Here is an 18,813-nt window from a genome sequence, read left to right on the forward strand (position 1 = left end):
CTACTTCTTACAAAGTTGAATTAGCTCATTAGCAGCTCCATATATCTCTTCATTTCCTATAGATTTCAAATTTTTGCTGACATCTCTAACTTTTGCCCTCAAAATTCCCCCTTGTTACGACACCTTTAAGAGTTTCCGCGATTTCTTCTCTATAAATTTTCCCATCATCATCTCTAACAATCTCCACCGCGACTCCCAATTCTACCATCAACCTAGCATTCATAGGTTGATCAAGATGTATAGGCATTGCTATTATAGGAACCCCAAAATCTAAACATTCAATTACATTATGCCAACCACAAGGACTTATAAATCCACCAATACTTGAATGATTCAAAATTCTTGATTGTAACACACATTTGTCCAAAACTCTTCCCCTTTCTCCAATTCTTTCAAGAAAACCTTTTGGCAATACATCTTCAAGATTTCGCTTTTTCCTTTCTGGAAATCTTACAACCCATATGAAATTAACATTACTTAACTCCAACCCAAAAGCTAATTCCTCCATTTCTTCTTTTGACAAGAAATACTCATTCCCAAATGACACAAAAATAGTTGAATTCTCATCTCTTGTTCCTAGCCAATCAATAACCTCTGCGTTATCCACGTCATTAGTTTGCGATTTTCAATTGGTAGACCAAAAGGAATAACTTTCCAATTACTCAATTTAGTGAAATAATCAATATATTTACCCTCTATAGTTCTAGAGGTACTCATCAACATAATTTGTATATTTCCTTCAGCAAAAGGATCATCAACATCATCATGTTCTTCCTCTCTAGAAGATTTCGCAATCAATTCATTCAGTTTCATCAGCTCCATTTTTCCAGGATAAATATCCTGAAAAGGGAATTCAACCTCGGGTTTTCTTATCGAATTATAAAAGTATGAAAACACCGCTGCACCCATAACTACGAATTTCATTGCTGGAATCCCCTGTTCTTTCGCTACGCCTTCAGCCCATTGCAATAATAAGTCGTAAATAACCAAATCAGGTTTCAGATTTTTCAAGATTTTCGCGAAGTTGGATTTGGACAATTTGAGTGTTTTTAGAACAATGTGATCCGTATCGACTGGGATTTCATTCGTCGTAAGTTTAGGTAATTTTGGTAAACAAAGCTCAACCATCTTAATTGAAGCAGAGTATTTTTCAGGGATTTGTTTATTTATAGTTTCTCGACTTATAATTGTAGAACAAACGCGGACAGAGAATCCTCTGTCCGCGAGTTTATTAGCTAAGTCGAGGAATGGAGAGATGTGTCCATAAGCTAACCACGGAAACATAAGTACCCTCAAAGCATTACGATGCTTTGGTGGTACTTGTGTAGCCATGTAAACTTTTTTCCTAAAACAAAAATTCATGTTTTTTTTTTTTTTGAGAGTGAAAGAAGGAAGAAAAATGAGAGGCTTTATTAGAAATAACTAAGAGAAAACAATATTAAGGACAAAAATAAGTTTCCTGAGATTTCAATGTATATATGTTGTTGATTTTTACAATAAGAGAAACAAGAAATGCTTTGTAAAATACATCAATATTATTTATGGAACTACATATTCGTAAAACACAAAGTTTCACAACTAGTCCTTTCGGGATGACTCAGTTGATTTACAGGGTGGTCATCTACAGACTGCACCACATGAATGACATGGGATTGATCCCACTCAATGTCTTCCGTGTCGAGCCTATTGCATAGAGCTTGTCGATTTACTGCGGTTTACAAGCTATGTAGTACATAGAGGGTCGTGGGCATAAAGTGTTTAGATCTTATTTTAGATACACTTATATATCTATAGAATAATTTAGTACATTTTTTTCATTTTTCCAAGAACAAATCAAGGAGAAAATCAACAGCAATACCTAATTTCACTTTGAAAGTAGGATTTTAATACAGAAATAATATTCTCAGAACAGTAATTAATACAGAAAAAATATTTTCAGTGTCCAAAATTAAATTAAAAAAAACATAAATTTAATCTAGAGCGAAAAAAATTAAAATTCATCGAAATCCGATCCGAAGGTGGGTCCCACTCCTCGTTGTTTAGCGCTTATTCAAATATTTATTATTACTCTTTCTTATTTAGAAATGGGACTTGTGGTGTACAAACACTGCTACATAAATTGTACCAAATGCGCGAGATACGCTAATCTGATGTGCGAGATACATTAATATGATGCTCGAGATACACTAGTCTAATGCGCGAAAATGAGGGTAACGGGTTGTTTTTCGATTTTCTCACAAATACAAAAGAGTACAGTATATCAAAATAGATTCATAATTCAAAACATACCAAACAGTTTCATAGCGTAGTGACTTTGATACTTGTTGCATTGGAATATATTCCAAAAGCTACTATTTTGGCTTGCCAAATTTCAGAAATACCTCTACACTTTTGTATTCGCGAGAAAATCGAAAAACAACCTCTTACCCGCCCTGCCCCGTTATATATTTTAAATAAATAATCTTTACCTGCCCCGCCCTGCCCTATTAAGGGTGTGCCCTACCCCAACTGCCATCCCTGAAAAATATATATATAGCAAACGAGGTTAAATTTGTGTCCACACCAAGTTTAAAGTTGAAAAAGAAATAATATTATTGGCTGCTCCTATCTTATAATAGGAAGCCTAACTTTATTTGTGTACAATGTATTTGGTATAAATGTTATTGTTGATCCATAATTTCAATTATTTCAAATTTAAATCAGTATGAATCTGGTTTATAATTATGTATATGATACATAACTTATATATCTGATACATAACTTATGTATCATTTGTTATGTATCGGGCGAAAAAGCAATGTATACGTGAATTTTAAAAAAATCCAAAATTATTATAACTTAAAAACCTTTTGAGATAAAATTAATTAGCGTCTAAACTGTTGCAAATTTTATCCTTGATACTTGTTAAAATGTTACACTAACAATCACTCTCACAAACATGTGGATATTATCAAATCTGGCCTTACACCAACCTTTGTTCTTTTTTTGGAGTTATTCAGCCAAACCAAGAGGTTAGGAACTTATTAATATCACCATAATTATTAATTAATATTAGTATCAAAATTATGGCAAAAGAAGGACCACACTTGCTTGGCAGTTAAATTTTTGCCAAAATAGTGCAAGGGCTATTATATCTCTTGTTAATAGTTGCTACAACCTAAACATCTTAACTTTGCATTTCTGATACAACTAGATATAGGACCCCGTGCCAGCACGGGGCCCAATATATATATCTTTTTAATTTTAATTTATGTCATATTATGAAATTTGAGAAATTATTGAAATTTTTATATGATTTTAAAAATATTTTAAATTTTTAGCTATTGTGATTTGTAGTACTTTTTTTTAACAAAATTTTGAAAATAATATTTATTACTTTGTTTGTTCTAATTTATGTGGCATACGCACAATTTCAAATATTAACCATTTTTTATATGTCTCTTTAATATATTAAGTTGTTAATTATTGTATTTTATAGTACATTTTTAACCTAATTTTTTAATAATATATGTTATTTGCCATGTCCAAATTTATGTGGCATTAATTGATAGATTTGTTGGAGTCGAGAGATTTATTTTGTTAATTATTGTAATTTATAGTTTTTTTTTCCATCAATTTCAAACAATATATGTTGTTAATTGATAGAATACTTTCAATGTAATTTTTTTAAAAAAATATGTGTGACTGTCCATGTCCCAATTTATGTGGCACATGTAAAGTTTTGACAATTAACCAAAATTTTAATACATTTTAAAAAATATTTTTAAGCCGTTAAATTTTAAGTAATTTAAATTGTTGTATTATTTATTACAATTTATAAGACTTTTAAAGTAGTTGAAATATTGTACTATTTATTATGATTTATAACACTTTTTTTTAAAAATTTATGTCATATTATGGAATTTGAGAAGTTATTGAAATTTTTATATGATTTTAAAAATATTTTAAATTGTTAGCTATTGTGATTTGTAGTACTTTTTTTTTAACATAATTTTGAAAATAATATTTATTACTCTATTTCTTCTAATTTATGTGGCAGATGCAGAATTTCAAATATTAACCTTTTTTTATATGTCTCTTTAATATATTAAGTTGTTAATTATTGTATTTTATAGTACATTTTTAACCTAATTTTTTAATAATATATGTTATTTGCCATGTCCCAATTTATGTGGCATTAATTGATAGATTTGTTGGAGTCGAGAGATTTATTTTGTTAATTATTGTAATTTATAATTTGTTTTTCGTCAATTTCGTCGACTATTTTTCTTATTAATTATTGTAATTTATTGTTTCTTTTTCGTCAATTTCAAACAATATATGTTTATCATCTAATCCATTTTATGTGGTACCAATATAATTTAGAGAGTCAATTAAATTTTTTATATAAGTTTTAAATAATTAAGCTATTAATTATTGTAATGTATAGTATTACTTATATTATTTTTAAATATATTTAAATATTATATGTTAGGTTTTTTATCCTAATTTATATGGCATTGATAGAATTTAAAGTGTCAAATAATTGTTAATTATTCTAATAGATAATATGGAGTATTTAAGTCATTTATAGTATAGTAATTAATATATAATATGTAGTATTTAAGTGTTATATTATGGAATTTGAGAAGTTATTGAAATTTTTATATGATTTTAAAAATATTTTAAATTGTTAGCTATTGTGATTTGCAGTACCTTTTTTTTTACATAATTTTGAAAATAATATTTATTACTCTCTTTGTTCTAATTTATGTGGCAGATGCAAAATTTCAAATATTAACCCTTTTTTATATGTCTCTTTAATATATTAAGTTGTTAATTATTGTATTTTTTAGTACATTTTGAACCTAATTTTTAATAATATATGTTATTTGCCATGTCCCAATTTATGTGGCATTAATTGATAGATTTGTTGGAGTCGAGAGATTTTCCTGCAGCCGTTGAAGTTTGTATATCGAAAACGTTATTTTGTTAATTATTGTAATTTATTGTTTCTTTTTCATCAATTTCAAACAATATATGTTGTTAATTGATAGATTTTTTGGAGTGAACTATTTTTTTTATTAATTATTGTAATTTATTGTTTCTTTTTCGTCAATTTCAAACAATATATGTTTATTATATAATCCATTTTATGCTGTACCAATAGAATTTAGAGAGTCAATTAAATTTTTTATATAAGTTTTAAATAATTAAGCTGTTAATTATTGTAATGTATAATATTACTTATATTATTTTTAAATATATTTAAATATTATATGTTAGGTTTTTTATCCTAATTTATATGGCATTGATAGAATTTAAAGTGTTAAATAATTGTTAATTATTCTAATAGATAATATGGAGTATTTAAGTCATTTATAGTATAGTAATTAATATATAATATGTAGTATTTAAGTGGAAGGTGGTGGGACCCACTTATATAGTTTGAAAAATATATTGGATATTAGTTGTGATTTATAGTATAGTAATTAATAATATATAATATGTAGTATTTAAGTGGAAGGTGATGAGGCCCATTTATATATTTTATAAATATATTGGACATTAGTAGTGATCTTATTGGACCATTGGTAGTCATTCCTAGACTCTTCTATAATATAGTGATAGATTTGTTGGAGTTGAGAGATTTATTTTGTTAATTATTGTAATTTATAGTTTCTTTTTCGTCAATTTCAAACAATATATGTTGTTAATTGATAGAATACTTTTAATGTAATTTTTAAAAAAAAATATGTGTGACTGTCCATGTCCCAATTTATGTGGCACATGTAAAGTTTTGACAGTTAACCAAATTTTTAATACATTTTAAAATAAAATTTAAGTCGTTAAATTTTAAGTAATTTAAATTGTTGTATTATTTATTACAATTTATAATGCTTTTAAAGTAGTTTAAATATTGTACTATTTATTATGATTTATAACACTTTTTTTTTAAATTTATGTCATATTATGGAATTTGAGAAGTTATTGAAATTTTTATATGATTTTAAAAATATTTTAAATTGTTAGCTATTGTGATTTGTAGTACTTTTTTAACATAATTTTGAAAATAATATTTATTACTATCTTTGTTCTAACGTATGTGGCAGATGCAGAATTTCAAATATTAACCCTTTTTTTATAGCTCTTTAATATATTAAGTTGTTAATTATTGTATTTTGTAGTACATTTTGAACCTAATTTTTTAATAATATATGTTATTTGCCATGTCCCAATTTATGTGGCATTAATTGATAGATTTGTTGGAGTCGAGAGATTTATTTTGTTAAATATTGTAATTTATAGTTTCTTTTTCGTCAATTTCAAACAATGTATGTTGTTAATTGATAGATTTTTTGGAGTGGACTATTTTTTTTATTAATTATTGTAATTTATTGTTTCTTTTTCGTCAATTTCAAACAATATATGTTTATTATATAATGCATTTTATGCGGTACCAATAGAATTTAGAGAGTCAATTAAATTTTTTATATAAGTTTTAAATAATTAAGTTGTTAATTATTGTAATGTATAATATTAGTTATTAGTTTTAAATATATTTAAATATTATATGTTAGGTTTTTTATCCTAATTTATATGGCATTGATAGAATTTAAAGTGTCAAATAATTGTTAATTATTGTAATAGATAATATGGAGTATTTAAGTCATTTATAGTATAGTAATTAATATATAATATGTAGTATTTAAGTGGAAGGTGATGGGGCCCATTTATATAGTTTGATAAATATATTGGATATTAGTAGTGATTTATAGTATAGTAATTAATAATATATAATATGTAGTATTTAAGTGGAAGGTGGTGGGGGCCACTTATATATTTTACATAGTAAGTATTGGACATTTGTAATGATTTTATTGGAATAATGATAGTAAATCCTAGACTCTTCTAATATAGGAGAGGTGACAGCGCCTACGTGTCAGTGCCACAATTAATTGCTAATTTTTAAATTTTAAATTATCAACTAATCAAATATAATAATTTGTTTTTAAATAAAGAAAAGAAGTTACTATTTTAGAAGATAACAACGTTAAAACGAATAGTTACATTCTTGAATTTTGAGTTTTTTTTTAAATAATTAAATATAGATAATTAAAAATTGATTAAAAAAAAAGTTTTTATAAAAATAATGACAACCCACGTCCTTTGAAAACAATTCTAAAACGTATAGCGTGTGTTATTCCTTTTTTTTTGGGTGTGGGGGGGGGGGGTGACTAAATAAAAAATCTGTTTTTTCTTTCAAAAAATAAAAAATACTCCTCATAGAAAAAACTACCCACGTTTTCTGAAAAAACACATATAATAATAATAATAATAATAATAATAATAATAATAATAATAATAATAACAACAATTATTATTATTATTATTATGGTGGGACCCACTTATATATTTTATATAGTAAGTATTGGACATTTGTAATGATTTTATTGGAACAATGATAGTAAATCCTAAACTCTTCTAATATATAGTAATTTGGCAAGAAATTTTAAAAATCTATAATATTTTTTTATTTAAAAATATATTGATTTTTTTTCTATCTTTTAATTAAAAGATATTAAAGTTAAAAGGGTATTCAAAAGGGTAAAATAACATAGGTAAGATACCATTCTGGTCAAATTCTGGCCAAATTTTCTGACCAAAAAGATTTTTCTTAATTATATTTACTTTCTTCAAGAAAGTGCAAGAAAAACACAAATAAAAGTTGAAAAAGTATTTTATTATAAATAGGGCATATCACAGTATTGTTGAGATATTCGGGTCATGAATTTCAGAAACTGAATACAAAAAATGCAGCATAAAACGATCTAGTTTTCAATTTTTTTTTAATTAAAGGTAGAATCATAAGATTCGAAATAATATATAAGATAATAAATTTTCAATTATATCTTTTACTATCTACCAAACTAGACCAAAAAAAATAATTTACATACTCGAAGTTTTTATTTCTAGAAAGATCCCTAATCCCCATGCTAAGGAGTGCACCTCGCCAAATGATCTCATTGATCACGCAACCCATTTTTTAATCTTCTGAAAATAAAAGTCATTCCCCAGAGATAAGGTTGACACAACCTTTTTGTCTTTTTCTTAATAATAAAGTATTTTATGACTAATTTAATATGTGTGCGTAATCAATGACGACACGTTAATACTAAATAAATTCGTTATATATATGAGTAAATTTTAGGAATAATAAACATAAAAATCATATTAGTGCTTTATAGCTACAGTTTTGATATTTGTGCTTATATTTGCTATGGAGCATCTGATTTGTATAGATCACAGATATCTGATTTGTATAAAATCGTGGCAATTTGTATAAATCGGATGTCTATGTCTAAGAAAATTTTGTTTTTATATGAATATGCTCTGTGTGTTAGGTTAGAGTGGAGAGCTAGATTAGGAGAGATGCAAGCGAGAGAGATGAATTGTATATGTATATCGGTTAGATAATTATATATATGTAACTACTATGTATATGTATCAATGATTGTATTTGTATATCTGCATAAAATTTGAATTTGTATAAAATAAAATCGAGTTAATATACAATTGAATCGAGTTAAAACATTTATATTTGTATATCAAATCTCTCTCTATCTCGCTTTATTTAACACAAATTGTACATTGTATTTGTATAATTTATGTTTGTATAAAGCGAGAGAGAGAGAAAGACAAAAGAGAACTGAGCAGAGGAAGATTTGTATTATAGTATAATTATAAGTGTATAGGAAGGAGAGATTTGTATTTGTATATACGGTCTCTCTTGCTTTATACAATTGTGTTTGTATAAAAATGAGAGAGGCAAGGGAGAAAATTGAGAGTGGCGAGCGAGATTCAGGGAAGAGAGGTGAGAATGACAAAGTGTTTACTACAAATTAGAATTAAATAAAACTGTAGCTATATCATTTATTTTGAATTAATAATTTGCTATAATGCACAATTTTTCCTATAAATAAAGCCATGAAATAATATACAATATGTACTCAACTAGCTCACAACCAAGTTGAGCACCCAATAATTCTATTTACAATGTACTCTTTACGTACTTTATTCGTATCACAACCAAGTTGAGCACCCAATAATTCTATTTACAATGTACTCTTTACGTACTTTATTCGTATCATGTGATATAATTTGTATTGACACAATTTTTTTTTTTTAAAAAACTAAAAATATACATACTAGATTTTTTTTTACAAATTTACCTAAAAATAGTTCTTTTTAGAGATAATGATAAAAAACACACTTGAACTATCACTTTTTTTCGCACATTTTACATTCTTAATATCAGCTATTTTCTTTTTTCTAAATATAAACTATCATTATTCATGTACTAAAAAGATACACATCAACTATCCATTGTTCCCTTTTGCTATTCAAAAGATAGTGATTAATCCAAATAGTAAAAATGAATAACTAATAGTACTTAAGATGTGTTTTAATACATTGATGATGATAGTTAAGATGCAAAAAATAAATGAAACATTTGATAACTAAGGTATGATATTGACTTAAAAAACCTCTAATTCAAATATTTTTCGATCATTAACTATTCTTTTAATCTACTTAATTATAGTCTTATAGATAATCTCTCTACGCACTAGTAAAAGTTTTTATATTACCTATAAAGTCACCTTCTTTAAATGTGCCTAAATTTTCTACTTTAATATTTAAAACAAACAATCACACAAGTCATCACTTTGCATTAAATTTGGCCAGAAGTCTACATCCAATTATTCTATAAATAAAAGATGGCTACCAATTACTTCTGGTAACTATTCTTTCGTCATATCTTAGATTTAAACTTTATTGGTACATATAGTCAACTCTTTATCACATTTTCGTTTAATAAATAAAGGTAGCCAATGTCATCAACTCCACAAAGAGCTTCTCTTTCATCCTTCTTTCCCTCTATAGAAAAACAAGAATTAAGAATACAATGGCTACTTTAAAGGTATTGATGTTCCCATTTTTGGCTTATGGACACATATCTCCATTTCTAAACGTAGCTAGGAAACTCGCGGACAGAGGATTCTTGATTTACTTCATTTCAACTCCGATAAATCTCAAATCCACCATCAAGAAAATCCCTGAAAAGTATGCTGATTCGATTCAGCTTATCGAACTTCACTTACCAGAATTACCTGACCTTCCTCCTCATTACCATACTACCAATGGTCTCCCACCCAATCTCAATCACATCCTTCAAAAAGCCCTGAAAATGTCCAAACCAAACTTTTCAAAAATCTTGGAAAATCTGAAACCTGATTTGGTGATTTATGACGTATTGCAGCAATGGGCTGAACGTGTCGCGAATGAACAGAACATTCCAGCAGTTAAGCTTATAACTTCGGGTGCATCTGTGTTTTCGTATTTTTTCAACATACTGAGGAAACCAGAGGTTGAATTCCCTTTCCCTGCTATTTATCTCAGGAAAATTGAGCAAGTAAGATTGAGTGAAATGGTAGCGAAATCTAATAAATCGAAAGAACCTGATGATGGGGATCTTCTAGTTGATGGAAATATGCAAATCATGTTGATGAGTACTTCTACAACTATAGAAGCCAAATATATTGATTATTGCCTTGAATTGAGCAATTGGAAAGTTGTTCCAGTTGGTCCACCAGTCCAAGATCCAATCACTAATGACGCGGATGATATGGAGCTCATCGATTGGCTAGGAACAAAAGATGAGAATTCAACTGTTTTTGTCTCCTTTGGGAGTGAGTATTTCTTGTCAAAAGAAGATATGGAAGAAGTAGCTTTCGGGTTGGAGTTAAGTAATGTTAATTTCATATGGGTTGCAAGATTTCCGAAAGGGGAAGAGCAAATTCTTGAAGATGCATTACCAAAAGGTTTTCTTGAAAGAATTGGAGAAAGGGGAAGAGTTTTGGACAAATTTGCACCACAACCAAGAATTCTAAATCATCCGAGTACGGGAGGATTTATAAGTCATTGTGGTTGGAATTCAGCAATGGAAAGTATAGATTTTGGGGTTCCTATAATCGCCATGCCTATGCATCTTGATCAACCAATGGTTGCTAGGTTGATCGTAGAATTGGGAGTTGCGGTGGAGATTGTTAGAGATGATGATGGGAAAATTCACAGAGGAGAAATCGCGGAAACTCTTAAAGGTGTCATAACAGGGAAAACAGGGGAAAATTTGAGGGCTAAAGTGAGAGATATAAGCAAGAATTTAAAATCTATAAGAGATGAAGAGATGGATGCTGCTGCTCAAGAGCTAATTCAACTTTGTAGGAATAGTAATAAGTGAATCTTATGATTCAATTAACAACATAATATTGTATGTAAGGTGTTTTTGTTTGTCTTCAAAATATATTGAGGTTGAAATAATGAGAAAAACATAGAATACCATGTAGGATGCCAAGTAGGATGTGTGTGGCTATTTGTTCAACTTTATACATGTTTAAGTTTCTACGCATAAATGTAAGTTGAGGGCAAATTAAAGGGCATTTTTTTGTATTATGTCTATAATATATAACTAGTACAACAATAACAACGCGATTCTTTGTCCCAAACATTGTTGGGTTGGCTATGTTTATTTCACATAATCATTACATTAACTATAATCAATTAGCATAAATGTCTGCCTCAACGGGATTATCTAACAAAGCTATTGAATCAGATGAAAATGTCGTAGAACTTCCCATGATCTGATGGATGCACGAAATTCTCCAAACAAAAATTTCTTGTGTTTTTTTTTGGTAGGGGAAGTGCCTGCATTTTTCAGAGCAAGTTGATTTATTCGAGAGAACGGTAGAGCGAGAATTGCCCAGAAAATTTGATGATCCTGAGGAATTTTCGAGTTATTTGTCTCGGTCAATTTTTGTGGTGTCTACAGGCAGCAATGATTATGTAAACAACTATTTACAGCCAAATATTTAAGTTTGTGCAACATCTTCATTGCTGCATCTCTTCCACTTTGAAGCTTTCCTTTGTACACAGTTCCGTAACCTCCCTCGCCTAATTTCTCTTTGAATCCTCTTGTCATTCTCTTTATGTTGGAGTAATTATATCTTATAGACATGAAATTGTTTTGTGTTTGCAAAAAGCCTTCAATCGTATCGTACATTGACAAATGCCTCCTTTTGAATTTGTACACCAGAAATGCAATTACTAATGGAAGGCCGATCACAAATTTTGCTTGCAAATACCCTGCACGTTTTAGAAGTCATAACGAACCACAGAGATCAATGCATGGAATGTTAATCTGTGTCCACAGAGATCAATGTATGGAATAAATATGAAATGTCCTTATAATATCATAATATTGATGAAAAAAAATGTAAATACACATTAATTATTAGTAAATATTATCATATTCTATTAAACACTATTCTAATACATATTTATGGACAAAAATATAAATACATAATAATAATAATAATAATAATAATAATAATAATATTCTAAAATGGAAAACTCCGTAATATTACTTTAAGTTTTCGGAAGTTAAAACACAACTTGTGACATGAATTAATATAAATACAATGAATATTTGTATTATTAAATGATAGAAGAAAATCAAAAGTTTCTCAATATTTAAATCAATCTCTTCAGGTACTCCTAACGCGCAAAACTATAAAAAAAGTTCAATGAATTATATTCATAAATTATCTTAAATGCCAAGTAATAGCAACAATAAACATTGTTGCAAAATTTTTGATTTCCTTACATCATAATTAACATAAATTAATGCTGAATTTTCTACTTGATAAATTAAATTTATCTTATATAAATGGACATGTAGCATATAACTAATTCTCATTATTTGGATGAAACAATATAATATATCGTAGGTATAAACTTACCTGGTATGTAACAAAAATTCAGCCTGTCATGTTTAATATGAGTCATTTAGTTATTATTTCTAAAATAAATTATTGTGCTTTTCACATGAATGAAAGAATAAGATAATATTGTTTGGAATGCTACAAATATTGTTGTCATATATAGTTTCTCAAGATTTTGGTATCTCAGTAGTACTCAATAGTGTAGCAATATTTATCGTCTTCTTATTTAGCTATCTCTAGGAGGTAAGCATAGAAAATTTGGTTCAATTAATTTCTTAAATTGTATTTGTGTTATATATAACTTCTCTTGATTTTTTTCTACTCATCGTTACATTTTAAAGTACAGCTGTATAGGAATCTTGCAGATATCACTATGTACATATTTCAAAATGATCATGAATGTCGAAGCTTTATGACTTTGTTTTCTTTGATAATATCTCTAATTTGTTGATAATGATCATTTCTTAGAAATATTCAAATCATGCTGATAAGTACCTCTAGAACTATAGAGGCAAAATACATAGATCATTGCACTGAATTGATCAATTGGAAGGTTGTTCCTGTTGGTCCACCAGTCCAAGATCCAATCACTAACAACGCGGACGACAAGGAGCTCATGGAATGGCTAGGAACAAAAGATGAGAATTCAACTGTTTTTGTCTCCTTTGGGAGTGAGTATTTCTTGTCAAAAGAAGATATGGAAGAAGTAGCTTTCGGGTTGGAGTTAAGTAATGTTAATTTTATATGGGTTGTAAGATTTTCGAAAGGGGAAGAGCGAAATCTTGACGATGCATTGCCAAAAGGTTTTCTTGAAAGAATTGGAGAAAGAGGAAGAGTTTTGGACAAATTTGCACCACAACCAAGAATTCTAAATCATCCGAGTACTGGAGGATTTATAAGTCATTGTGGTTGGAATTCAGTAATGGAAAGTATAGATTTTGGGGTTCCTATAATTGCCATGCCTATGCATCTTGAACAACCAATGAATGCGAGGTTGATTGTAGAATTAGGAGTCGCAGTGGAGATTGTAAGAGATGATGATGGCAAAATTCACAGAGGAGAAATCGCGGAAATTCTTAAAGGTGTCATATCAGGGGAAACAAGGGAAAATTTGAGGGCTAAAGTGAGAGATATCAGCAAGAATTTGAAATCTGTAAGAGGTGAAGAGATGGATGCTGCTGTTCAGGAGCTAATTCAACTTTGTAGGAATAGTAATAAGTGCAAATAATGTGGTTTGTTGTAATTCAATTAACAAAATAATATTGTATGTGAGGTGCTTTTGTTTGTCTTCAAAATATATTGAGAAAAATAATAAGATTCTCAAATAATTCGAATTATCAGTATCTATGTATTAAAACGCATTTCAAGTTGATTAAGTCAACTCTCAGTTGTTCATAATCATCTACTCAACTAGATGTGTTTTAACATATATATGGTGATAATTCAGATAGAAAAATAGAACAGTCGACAATAGTTCAGATAGGATAAGAGAACATGTAATAGTTAGAATGTGAAACTGCGAAGTTCAGATATATGTTTGACCATTATTTCTTTAGCTTTCGATATAAATTCTCAAGTCCATATCATTTTTCTCTTGTAGCGAATAAAATGTAACTCCTGTGTCTCATTTTATATGAGTTAGATTGATTTGACTCAAAGTTGAAGAAAGAAAGGAAGATTTTTTTAAATTTATGGTCTAAAATGAGTAATAGATATTTGTGTGACAGTGAATCATTCATTAAGGGTAAAATGTCTATTTTAAAGTTCAATTGTTATTTAATATGAAAATGTGTCATTCTTTTTGGGACTGATTAAAAAGAAAGTAAGTCATATAAAGTTGGAACAAGGAGAGTAGTATTTTCTCTCCTCTTACTACCAACTAAAGTTTCTCCTTAAAATTAGAAAAGAAAATATGGATGATAATTATTTTCTACTTCCATAGGTTTTGCTTTATTTTTTTGTTGCATCATTGCCTTTTTCTTTCATATTTATTTTAGTCAATTTCATAGAGTCTGACCTTTTCTTCCCCTCTAATACCAAAGTTATAGAATACACTAATTTGCTTTTACAGAATTCATTTTGGTACTTATATGATTTATTTATTAATGACATTTTGGTAAAATATTAAATTTCGTTGATTAGATTTGATAATGAATATTAATTTTGTCTCAATCAAATGTATACAAATTTATTAATGAATACGGACCGATAGATAACAATGTGAGATTATAAAATTGGTAGTGCAAGCAAATGTATATCTATTAGATGAATACATACCAATGAATATGAACCTCAATTTATAAAAATGTATACATATTTGTTAGGTGAATACGAACTAATGGATATCAATTTTGACCTAAAGAAAGCCATACAAATTTATTAGATGAATATTGGCCAATGAATACCAGTGAATGTGTCCAATACAAATCTATTTGACAAATACAAATTAGTATTTGAATACTAATACAAACAGATGTATACAAATTTGTTACGTGGATATTTATTGAGTTTTTCATCATAGCTTCTAGCAAATGCCAAATAGATGGGGAAAATAATCTGTATATAGTGTCAAAATAGTCTTAATTAAATATCTTTTGCTACTTTTAAGGAGAGAGATAATTCTTTATTATGTGAGTAATAAGAATTTCCACACTTTGACTCTTAAATGTCAATTCTTTTGACTTTCATTTGCCAAATAATTATTTGGCAAAAACATATTAATTTTCAATCTAATTATGTCAATTCTATCTCTTATAAATAAGGCATCCAATGCCACCAAAGGGCCCATCTCTCATTTAGAATCACAAATTTAGTGTCTTTTCAATACTTTGATCATGGCTACTTTGAAGGTACTCATGTTTCCATGGTTAGCTTATGGACACATTTCTCCATTTCTAAACGTAGCCAAGAAACTCGCGGACAGGGGATTCTTGATTTACCTCTGTTCTACACCGATAAATCTCAAATCCACCATCAAGAAAATCCCTGAAAAGTATGCTGATTCGATTCACCTTATCGAACTTCACTTACCAGAATTACCCGAACTTCCTCCTCAATACCATACTACCAATGGTCTCCCGCCCCATCTCAATAACACCCTTCATAAGGCCCTGGAAATGTCCAAACCAAACTTCTCGAAAATCTTGCAAAATCTGAAACCTGATTTGGTGATTTATGACATGTTGCAGCAATGGGCTGAACACGTCGCGAATGAACAGAACATTCCAGCTGTCAAGCTCATAACTTTTGGTGCAGCTGTGTTTTCGTATCTTTTTTACTTAGTAAAGAAACCAGAGGCTGTATTCCCATTCCCCGCGATTAATCTCAGCAAAATTGAACAAGAAAAAATGTATGCTAAAGATTTCGAGGATCGTTTAGTGGATGGGAATATGCAAATCATGTTGATGAGTACTTCTACAACTATAGAAGCCAAATATATTGATTATTGCCTTGAATTGAGCAATTGGAAAGTTGTTCCAGTTGGTCCACCAGTCCAAGATCCAATCACTAATGACGCGGACGATATGGAGCTCATAGATTGGCTAGGAACAAAAGATGAGAATTCAACTGTTTTCGTCTCCTTTGGGAGTGAGTATTTCTTGTCAAAAGAAGATATGGAAGAAGTAGCTTTCGGGTTGGAGTTAAGTAATGTTAATTTCATATGGGTTGCAAGATTTCCAAAAGGGGAAGACCAAAATCTTGAAGATACATTGCCAAAGGGTTTTCTTGAAAGAATTGGAGAAAGGGGAAGAGTTTTGGACAAATTTGCACCACAGCCAAGAATTCTAAATCATCCGAGTACGGGAGGATTTATAAGTCATTGTGGTTGGAATTCAGTAATGGAAAGTGTAGATTTTGGGGTTCCTATAATAGCTATGCCTATACAGTATGATCAACCATCAAACGCTAGGTTGATAGTAGAATTGGGAGTCGCCGTAGAGATTGTTAGAGATGATGCTGGGAAAATTCACAGAGGAGAAATCGCGGAAACTCTTAAAGATGTCATAACAGGGAAAACAGGGGAAAATTTGAGGGGCAAAGTTAGAGATATCAGCAAGAATTTGAAATCTATAAGAGGTGAAGAGATGGATACTGCTGCTGAAGTGCTGATTCAACTTTGTATTATAAAAGTATTATAAACTACAATATTTTGCATATCAATATGATGATGAAAAGTTACATGTAAAATGTTAGTCAAAGTTTTTATAGTTTGATTTTAAAAAAGTAAACCATGACAACTAAAAGTGGACCAAGACAGTATTAAATATCTTTTACTCAAAAATAATTTGAAGAGAGATGTGAGTTAATAAGAATTTCCTCCCAAAATATACTTTGACTAATAACTATAAATTATTTTTGACTCCTATTTGCTAAATAATTATTTGGCAAAGATGTATCAATCCAATCTATGGATTGCATATACAAGTCAAATCCTTGTTAAATTCTTTTAGACTTGTGTTTTGTCCTCTATCTCTCACTTCACTCTATATATAGAGAATCACAAATCAACTTATTTCAAGATTTTGATCATGGCTACTAATTTGAGGGTACTGATGTTTCCATGGTTGGCTTATGGACACATTTCTCCATTTCTAAACATAGCCAAGCAACTCACGGACAGGGGATTCTTGATTTACCTCTGTTCTACGCTAATCAATCTCGAATCCATCATCAAGAAAATCCCTGAAAAATACTCTGAATCAATTCATTTTTATCGAACTTCACTTACCTGAATTGCCTGAACTTCCTCCTCATTACCATACTACCAATGGTCTCCCACCCCATCTCAATCACACCCTTCATAAGGCCCTGAAAATGTCCAAACCAAACTTCTCCAAAATCTTGCAAAATCTGAAACCTGATTTGGTGATTTACGACATATTGCAGCCGTGGGCTGAACACGTCGTAAATGAACACAACATTCCAGTAGTCAAGATCCTAACTTCGGGTGCAGCTCTGTTTTCGTATTTTTTCACCTTTCTAAAGAATCCAGGGGTTGAATTCCCTTTCCCTGCTATTTATCTCCCGAAAGTTGAGCAAGTAAAGATGAGGGAAATGTTCGAGAAAGAACCTAATGAAGAGGATCGTCTAGCTGAGGGAAATATGCAAATCATGTTGATGTGTACGTCTAGAACTATCGAGGCTAATGTGCTGACGACATGGAGCTCATGGATTGGTTAGGAACAAAAGATGAGAATTCAACTGTTTTTGTCTGCTTTGGAAGTGAGTATTTCTTGTCAAGAGAAGATATGGAAGAAGTAGCTTTCGGGTTGGAGTTAAGTAATGTTAATTTCATATGGGTTGCAAGATTTCCGAAAGGTGAAGAGCAAAATCTTGAAGATGTATTGCCAAAACGTTTTCTTGAAAGAATTGGAGAAAGGGGAAGAGTTTTGGACAAATTTGCACCACAATCAAGAATTCTAAATCATCCGAGTACCGGAGGATTTATAAGTCATTGTGGATGGAATTCAGTAATGGAAAGTTTAGATTTTGGGGTTCCTATAATAGCAATGCCTATGCATAATGATCAACCAATAAATGCTAAGTTGATAGTTGAATTGGGAGTCGCGATGGAAATCGTTAGAGATGATGATGGGAATATTCACAGAGGAGAAATCGCGGAAACTCTTAAAGATGTCATAACAGGGGAAACAGGGGAAATTTTGAGGGGCAAAGTGAGAGATATCAGCAAGAATTTGAAATCTATAAGAGAGGAAGAGATGAATGCTGCTGCTGAAGAACTAATTCAACTTTGTAGGAATAGTAATAAGTACAAATAATGTGGTATGTTGTGATTCAATTAACAAAATAATATTGTATGTGAGGTGCTTTGTTTGTCTTCAAAATATATGGAGGTTGAAATAATGAAAAAAAATAAAATGAATAGGATGCAACTTATAAATTGATCCTACAATTCTACATTCTCAAAATATGACTTTGTTTAATTTTTACATGAATTATCACCATCTATATATTAAAACACATCTGAAGT

General features: G+C 29.6%; 3 protein-coding genes and 2 pseudogenes across 3 annotated transcripts; 4 read left to right on the forward strand and 1 right to left on the reverse strand.

Annotated features, from left to right (window-relative positions):
• Positions 1 to 1,332, reverse strand: LOC125837086 (beta-D-glucosyl crocetin beta-1,6-glucosyltransferase-like; annotated as a pseudogene).
• An 8,592-nt stretch (positions 1,333 to 9,924) lies between these two features.
• LOC125837083 (beta-D-glucosyl crocetin beta-1,6-glucosyltransferase-like) lies at positions 9,925 to 11,320 on the forward strand. Its single transcript, XM_049516231.1, has one exon. The coding sequence runs from the start codon at positions 9,947 to 9,949 to the stop codon at positions 11,279 to 11,281; it is 1,335 nt and encodes a 444-aa protein (XP_049372188.1). The 5' UTR covers positions 9,925 to 9,946; the 3' UTR covers positions 11,282 to 11,320.
• Positions 11,321 to 11,610: 290 nt separating this feature from the next.
• On the forward strand, positions 11,611 to 14,049 carry LOC125836955 (beta-D-glucosyl crocetin beta-1,6-glucosyltransferase-like). The gene is made up of 3 exons (XM_049516099.1): positions 11,611 to 11,664; positions 11,737 to 11,846; positions 13,290 to 14,049. Exons 1-3 carry the CDS (start codon positions 11,611 to 11,613, stop codon positions 14,047 to 14,049), a joined length of 924 nt encoding a protein of 307 aa, XP_049372056.1.
• Positions 14,050 to 15,655: 1,606 nt separating this feature from the next.
• LOC125836956 (beta-D-glucosyl crocetin beta-1,6-glucosyltransferase-like) lies at positions 15,656 to 16,960 on the forward strand. Its single transcript, XM_049516100.1, has one exon. It carries the CDS (start codon positions 15,656 to 15,658, stop codon positions 16,958 to 16,960), a length of 1,305 nt encoding a protein of 434 aa, XP_049372057.1.
• Positions 16,961 to 17,350: 390 nt separating this feature from the next.
• LOC125837091 (beta-D-glucosyl crocetin beta-1,6-glucosyltransferase-like) lies at positions 17,351 to 18,601 on the forward strand (annotated as a pseudogene).
• The last annotated feature ends 212 nt before the right edge of the window (positions 18,602 to 18,813 follow it).

This window comes from Solanum verrucosum, unplaced genomic scaffold (genome assembly GCF_900185275.1).
Source record: "Solanum verrucosum unplaced genomic scaffold, falcon-dt-bn FXZP01000165.1, whole genome shotgun sequence".
NCBI classification, from domain to species: Eukaryota; Viridiplantae; Streptophyta; class Magnoliopsida; order Solanales; family Solanaceae; genus Solanum; species Solanum verrucosum.